At 40.1% G+C, this 8120-nt stretch overlaps 1 protein-coding gene across 1 annotated transcript in view; it reads right to left on the bottom strand.

Annotated features, from left to right (window-relative positions):
• Nucleotides 1-200: 200 nt before the first annotated feature.
• Nucleotides 201-8120, bottom strand: part of STAMBP (STAM binding protein) — a 33492-nt gene continuing 25572 nt past the window's right edge. Inside the window, exons 6-9 of the mRNA XM_006872400.1 lie at nucleotides 7183-7320; nucleotides 3318-3430; nucleotides 2150-2249; nucleotides 201-285 (exon numbers count right to left, since the gene is read on the bottom strand). Coding sequence (XP_006872462.1) covers nucleotides 229-285; nucleotides 2150-2249; nucleotides 3318-3430; nucleotides 7183-7320 — 408 coding nt within the window. The 3' untranslated portion in view covers nucleotides 201-228. The remainder of the gene's footprint in view (nucleotides 286-2149; nucleotides 2250-3317; nucleotides 3431-7182; nucleotides 7321-8120) is intronic.

The raw sequence follows: 8120 nt of genomic DNA, 5'->3' as shown, positions 1-8120 counted from the left end.
AAAGCTGCTTTAATGCAATTCATGCTTTACCCCAGACTTGCCGAAAAAATATATGCAATGATTTTTTTATCCCCCAAATCAGAAATAGAAAATCAGTTTTCCCCAAGTGATGCCTGCTTTCTATTTTGTCTCAAAAAGCTTCCAAACCTTTGTGGAAATTTTAAATCAAGGAGGTACAGTACACTGATATGGTGTTATAGTTCTTGGAAGAAGTTTGGGTCAAAAATCTCATCGAAGGTCTGTGATGGTCACTGCTCTGTCCACCACTGTCACATGGCTGCAGCTCTGTGTCAGGGAAAAAAGAAGAAAAGTGAAGCCCTTGAAACACTCTGAAAAGTCATTTTTTAAAACTCTTCATTTAAAATGCTTATTCTAGGCCAACAGCATCCAGTCTGGAAGCCAGACTCCTGAGAGGCCACTAAGTTATTGTGAGGGGTCTAGAAAGACATACTCCCACTCATGCCTACCTGTAGATTGAATCAGTGCCTGCCCAAATACCTCTAGTTTCAAATGTAGGTACAAGGGGGCTTCAAAAAGTTAGTGGAAAAATTCCATTATCTTTTAATTTTATTGCTCCACATACTTTTTGAAGTCCCCTCTATTCTAGTCATTTGTAAATAAGCATCTATTTAAAAGTATTGCTACATTCATGATGGTCTTTTGATCATTAATATCAATCAACAAATAATAAAATATACCTACTTTCACACCAAGACTCCTGGATTTCGAACCACAATGTTGGTAGTTCAAATCCACCAGCTGCTCCTTGGGAACCCTCTACAGGGTCACTATGGGTCAGAACCAACTCTATGACACTTAACAACAACTCTCACAGAGGACATAATGACTTTTGGCATGCGCAGGAGGTCTTATAAATGTAAGTCTGGCCATTGGCATCCCAGCCTCTTTTCTTGATTGTATAGCTTCTATTTTAACATCCTGGTACTAAGAATTTTATTACATCCTCAAGCAGGCCAACAGTTTTTAAGAAAACAGATCTGCCTAAAAGCTCTTCCTTACACTGAGCTGAAAGCTGTCCTTCTACAAGGTTCTAGTTTTAGTCCTTAGAATCATGTGAAAATATAGCCACTGCTTTTTTAATACAACTTTTCTCTAACACCTAAAGTCAGCTTTCACGTTCCCTGTTAGGGTTCTCCTTCTAAACATCGTCAGTTCCTTTTTATGTGGCAAGGTCCTGAGAGTCTTGTCCAAGTTGGCCACTTTTTCTGGACTCACAATGGAAGAGTCCTGAACAGTATGGAATTAGATCTGAGAGGCAGCTGTCACACATCATTGAAACATATCAATAAAACTTTCCACTCACAGAACACAATTTACATAAAGAACAACTTCCTAGAAAGCTTAGAGGGTCCCTTTTATCTAAGCAAATTATAGAATCAAATATACTTCTGTCTCTATGGTTAAGGTAAATTCATGTAATATGAAATTAACCATTTTAAAGTATTCAGTACATTGGCAATGTCATGTAATCACCTCTATCTAGTTCCAAAATAGTTTCATCACCCCACAGGGAAACCCCATCCCCATTAGGCAATTACTCCCCATTCTCCTCTCCCCCAGGCCCTGGCAATCACTTAGTCTGCTTTCTGCTTTTATGGATTTCCCTGCTCTGGATGTCTCACATAAAAATGGAGGCATATGATATGTATCTTTTGTGTCTGGCTTCTTTCTCACAACATAATGTTGTCAAGGTTCCTCCACACTGCAGCCATGTATCAGTACTTCACTCCTTTTCATGGCTGAGCTTTTCCCTTTGCATTCTAATCTCTTATTGAAGTACAGACTTAGCAACTGATGTTGACAAAGAAACTTACATTTCTTTATAAACAGGCAGTGTGCTGAGTACTTCCTGTACATTACTTAATTTTCTAAAAACTTGACCAAGTTAGTAGTATTAGGACTATCATCCCCATTTCACAGTTGAGCACACAGACCCAGGGGGTTTAAAGACAGTCAGTCATTTAAGTGGCAGGCAGACTCAAATCCACTCCTGTCCACACTGCTTCCCCTCTGTGTCCCTATCGTAAGATTCATATTCTACACAGGTCAGAGAGAATGGTGTACTTCACCAGGTCTGAGCTTCCTCCCTGCTGGAAACAGCTCCATTCTCCTCAACACAGATACTTACACAGAACAGAGGTGGATCCTTGCTGTGTGGATGAAATCCTTTCTGGCGACAGGAAGAAATCTCCTCTAGTCCATGGTCTGTTAGTTTAAAGAATCCAGTTCTGAAATGAGAATATGAAGACCAGAGTTAAGTAAAGGTATTCCTCTATTCCTAAAACACATCTGGACACAGATACACACACACATACACACACCAGAGACTGGCTCTGCTCTACAAATGCAGAGCTCATTTTGAGACAACTTCTAAATTCTGAGACCTTTTCCATATTGGACACTTTTTTTCTGAATTCAAAATGGCTAATATAGAGACAGACTCGTCGTATGGTGCTGTAGGATCAGCACTGGACTGCGAACCACAAAGTCTGCTGTTCAAACCCACCAGCTGCTCCTCAGAAACCCCAAACAGGGTCACTATGAGTCAGAACCAACTCGACAACACTTAACAACAACAATATGGAGGAGGCCTGACTAGCATAGAGTGAAGCAAGGCTAACTCATTATATCTGGGGGACAGTCATAGCACATCATTGAAACACAGGACCTTATCATCAACAAAGCTTTGATAGAATGCCTAATATGTACAGGATGTTGGCTCATAGGTCTCTTCTCTAGCAAATCAATCAGCTAGAGGATGACTCACTGCCCCCACTCACTCTGCTGAGAGAACTCACAGTAAATGGTAGCATTTGGAATGAAAAAGAAGTAACACTCGGTGATAATCTGTCTGATTTCTAAATTTTCTAACTAGGTATCACTCTCCTGCAATTTCTTTTACTGCAAGTCAAGTATTTCAAATTTCTTGTCAATATTCTTTTAGAAAAGCACACTGCAAGCTGTTGTTTGGGTATCTTTTAAGACAAGCATAGTTGTTTTTATCAGGCTATGGGCTTATTGTTGTTGTTAAGTGCCATTGAGTCAGTTCCCAATCACAGTGACCCTATATAGGGCTTCCGAGGAACAGGTGGTGGGTTTGAACCACTGACTTGGCAGTGTTTATTCTATAGTACCACATCAAGATTCCTTATGGGATTATCAGAGGAGCAAATTAATCCCATAATCTATATTTCTTTAAGAGGATAAACAGGGAAGGACCCTATTAAGTTATGACCTTTTCTGGACCTTCCCCACTTACTTCCTTGGAACACCCTGCCCAGCTCCCTGGTACTCACTCCTGGAACTTGGGGGAGCAGACAATGGCTATGGATTCTGGCAGCATCATCTGGTAGGAGCAGTGAGTGTGTAGGTCAACACTGGAGAGGAAGGCAGTCTGTGTGGGATGAGTCTGAGAAGAAAGAAAGTCAGAGCACCTTTGGTGAGGGATACACAGCCACACACAGTCCATGAAGAACGATCGAGACAAATGCCTCAGCAGCAGGCCACAATCTCCTGTTCAGGTACAAAGCCACATGCAGTCACAAGGGGTATGTCACAGGCTCATATTTAGCCATGAACTTCCTTCCAGCATTTGAACAAGTAGTTTGACATAAGTCTATAAAGAGACTCAGCATTTTTATTTGGCCATAAAGATTAGCTCCTCCAGTTCCTAAACATACCTGTCTAGACTCCAACCCCATTGAAATCAAGATCACCTAAAATGAGTTCCCTTCCCTTGAGATAATGGCTCTTAGTCATTCTTCAGGCCTAGAAAAGAACTCACTCCCATGGCTCAATTTTCAGTCAAACAATACACAACTCTAGAAAGGGAATAGTAACACTGTAGAAAAGAGGTATGCACACCTTAGAAAAAGAAATAAAAAATGACTTCCCTCAATTTTTCCAAATATCATCTCAAAAATTTCTGTTATTTTTCAATTTCATCTCTCTTCCTTCATTCTGTTTTGGAGGAGTAAGTTTTTCCCATCTATGAAGATGAACCCTATATTTTGTACTTCTGATTTAATGTTTTATCTCCACATTACTTTGTCTCTCCTTTCTTCTTACATCTCCACCAGTTCCCTTGGCATAAAAACATGTTCAGACAAGAACATGCAACATTGATGAGCATTAAAAATGTGCAAAAGAAGCAAGACAGAAAATAGTACATATTATATAACTGGTAGCACAGTGGTTACGAATTGGGCTGCTAACCTCAAGGTCAGCAGTTCGAAACTACCAGCTGTTCCATGGGAGAAAGATGAGGCTTTTTGCTCCTGTAAAGATTTACAGCCTCAGAAACCCTGTACAGGGTCACTATGAGTCGGAACTGACTCCATGGCATACCACTACAACCATTTATATAAAACTGAAAATCCGGCAAAACTAAACTGTAATGTTTACAGATGCACACTTAGGGTGTGAAACTTTAGCAAAGCAAAAAAGGAAACACCATAAAAGTCAGGAGAGAGACTACCCTTATTGGGAATGGAGTTATGACCAAGCAGGGTCTGCGGACAGGGGTCAGGTTCTATTTCTTGACCTAGGACGGTGTATGCATGATTTTGCTTAATGATTTATTAAGGTATACATATGGTTTATGCACATTTAAATCTACGTGTTATATTTCAGAATTTAAAAGTTTTCTGAAAACATATCAAAACAAAATACATGTTTAAGCCTTTCCATACTGAGTAATCAACCAAGTAACTGTTCTCTGGCCCTTGCTGCTCCTTAAGGTCCCTTCTCATCTCCTTTCACCTCTAACTAAGCTGCTCAAAAAAGTGTATGTCTCAACAATGCCACAACCTCAATACTCATGCCTCTTGAACCCTTACAATCTGGTGTCTCTCCCACCACTGCTTAAAACACGTGAAGTCGAGGTCACCAAACCCAATAAGCAGATATAAGTCTACAACATCTGCAGCAACTGACATGGGTAACAACTGGAAATTTCTTCTTAAAATATTTCTCCTCCTCTGGCTTTGGTCCCTTAAAACTACTACCTATACTCTGTTCTCTTACATCTTTCAGCTTCCTTACTGACTGCTCTATGTTCTTTTATGTAGGCTGTTATCCAAGTAACATGTGAGTCTTTTCTTGCTTGACACTCTTACTACTTCTCAAGGCTTCCAAGGTCAGTTCTGCACAGAGGATGCCCAGCTCTCTCTCCTACCTTGACCTTGCTCCCAAGTTCCAGCCTCACATTTCCAAATGGCTGATAACTACTTCCATCAATCTGATGTGTCACCAGTTCCTTAAGTTCAACATGCTTAGAACTAAACACATAAATACTCTTCTTACAAAGTTAAGTCCTCCTCCTGGAATCCCTATTTCTGGTTATGGGATGGGCATTGCCACCCCCGTGAGCCAGGCTTGAAATCTCTGACTCAGAACTGACTCCTCCCTTACTCATTGCCCAAATCATCTGAAATTGCTCTTACATTCAACTCCTCTTTCCAAAAAATACTGTCACCACCCTAGTTCTTATTATTAGATTTTGTTACCACACTAAACTCTTATTAAATAATCTCCCTGCCCCAATCTACCTTAAAACTGCCTTTGTGTTAAATTCTCTAGAGTCTGGCTTTTGATCATATCATTGCCCTTTCAGAGTTCTCCACTTAGTAAAAATCAGAACTTCCTGCCTAGTCATCATTCAAGACCCTTCAGAGCACAGCTTCAATCCTGTCTTTAAACTTATTTGTCACTGTTTCCTCATACAAACCATAAACCTCAGCAAACTGGATCACTCAAAGTTCCAGAAACACAGCCTGCCTATTACCTACATTGTCACCTTCACAAAGAATTCTTTTCTTTGCCCATCTCTATTTGTCAAAACATTACCTTCCTTTTAAGACCTATCTAAATGATCTCTTTCTTCATAGAACTTCTCTAGAATTCCCTAAAAATCAGGTATGATCCCTCCCTCCTCAGAAATCCAAGTACTTTGTTTACACCACTTAAGGTATTTAGCACATTCTGCTTCATGATAGTTATTCGTTGTCTATTCATTGAATGTCCTTCTTGTTGTTGTTAAGTACCATGGAGTTGGTTCCGACTCACAGTGACCCTGCACAGGGATTCCAAGGCTGTACATCTTTAAGGGAGCAGAATGCCTCATCTTTCTCCCATGGAACAGTGGGTAGTTTCGAACTGCTGACCTTGAGGTTGGCAGCCTAACTTGTAACCACTACGCTACCAGAGCTCCTTCACTGAATGTCTTAGATGACACTAAAATCATATCTTACTCAAATTTGTAAGAAACAATCCTTCTATCTCCCATCTACCATTGTGGGGGATACAAAATAATAGACAAACCTGTAAATATTTGTGGAAATGGATAGTCTCTGTCTTGAAGAAAAAAAGAGAAGGTACATGGAACTGTCTCACAGGGCAGTATTTTCCAAATTATGACCTACAATTATTTACACTCTTCTTCCCAAATCCTTAAACAAGTCAACTTGTTTGTATATAACTGTTATAAAAAGAAGCTTGGTCTGTGAAAGTTAGAGGTTGAAAAGGAACAGAAAGACAAATTAAGAATAATCTTTAAAAGAACAACTATATTCTACCTGAACAATACCATTAACTGCATAAAATATGTGGCTATTTCCACTATGGCTCTTCTGGTTCACAGAAAGGTATACACTATTTTAATAAAGACCAACTGCAAACATCTGAGTTTGCCCCCGTGGTTTATTGAGACTCTTTTAGGAACATCATTTCTATAAAGCAGGCACAGTTTATATAGTCGGTATTCACAGACATCCCAGGCCAATGTCTTATCAACATTCATACTCACGGGAAATAGGGCCTTTAGGAGAACTAATGTATTTTTATTTAATAAAGTTTTAAAGTCCTATATAGTTCCTTCCGTAAGGTCGGTGGTTCAAACTCACCAGTTTCCTCTTGGAAATTCTATACAGGGTGGCTGAGTTGGAACTGACTCGACAGTACTTAACAACAATAACAACAACAACATATACTTCCCAGGAAGCAACAATGGAATACAAGCAGTCAAGTATGCTAGCTACTGCATCCAAAAGAAGGATAAATAATCTGGATACAATTTACTTTTCTCAAAGGAAAAATAGTAATTAACAAAATCATGAGACAGGAGGAGACTAACTAACCCTCAGAGAGTTCAGAGTTGCTTACATGAATCCAGCCCAGTGTGATGAGACCCTGCTGGTCCTGTATCAGGAAGAGTTCTTCTTCATTCTCTGTGTTGCAATAATCAGACCCAGCACTTTGCTTGGGGATGAGAACGTGGGTAATGGTAAATTCATTCATCATCTGCCAAAAGAGAAAGCAGTTCATCACAATTCCATGGTACCTATGTAAACTCACCATGTCTTTGCAATGTAAGCTATACATCTACACCAGAGAAGGTCTGTGCTTAGTGCTACCCGAGTCCTTGCTCACAAGCAGTGCTGGGATGCCCTAGAAAGAGACCAATGCCACAGAACAGTAGCTGAAGTACAACTTGGATACAACTGACTGTTGCGTGGGAGTTTTCTATTGTTTACTTGGGGTTCTTGTGAAGAGCCAGTTATTGTAGCATTCTTTTTCTGCTCGTGTATAAAGTACTTTCCCATTCACACTGTTTCTCTAAGCTCTTCTCATCCATCAAGGCCCAGCTTAAGTCTACTCCATCTCCATTCAGCAACAGTTTGAAGACTAAGGTGAGCGTGATGCAGGTGATGCAATTTTCAATAGCCTCATATGCATATGAAAGTTGGATTGATGCATTTGAGCCATGATGTTGGAGTACAATATTAAAAGTACCAGACTGTTAGATGAATGATTTTTAGCACAGTGGCAATAGCAATGGGTTTAAGCACAACAGTTGTGAGTATGACTCAGGACCAGACAGTATTTTGATCTGTTGTGCACAGGGTCACTATGAATCAGAACCAACTTGATGGCAACTAAAAATAACAACAACCACCAACACCAAACCCATTGCCAGCAAGTTGATTAACACTCAGAGCAGTCCTATAGGACAGAGTAAATTGCCCTACAAGGTTTCCAAGGCTTTATGGAAGCAGACTACCACACCTTGCTCCTGAGGAGTAGTTGGTGGGTTTGAACCA

This window comes from Chrysochloris asiatica, unplaced genomic scaffold (genome assembly GCF_000296735.1).
Source record: "Chrysochloris asiatica unplaced genomic scaffold, ChrAsi1.0 scaffold00197, whole genome shotgun sequence".
In the NCBI taxonomy this organism is placed as follows: Eukaryota; Metazoa; Chordata; class Mammalia; order Afrosoricida; family Chrysochloridae; genus Chrysochloris; species Chrysochloris asiatica.
The sequence above is the reverse complement of the archived record's forward strand: the minus strand, read 5'-3'. Positions and strand labels throughout refer to the sequence as shown.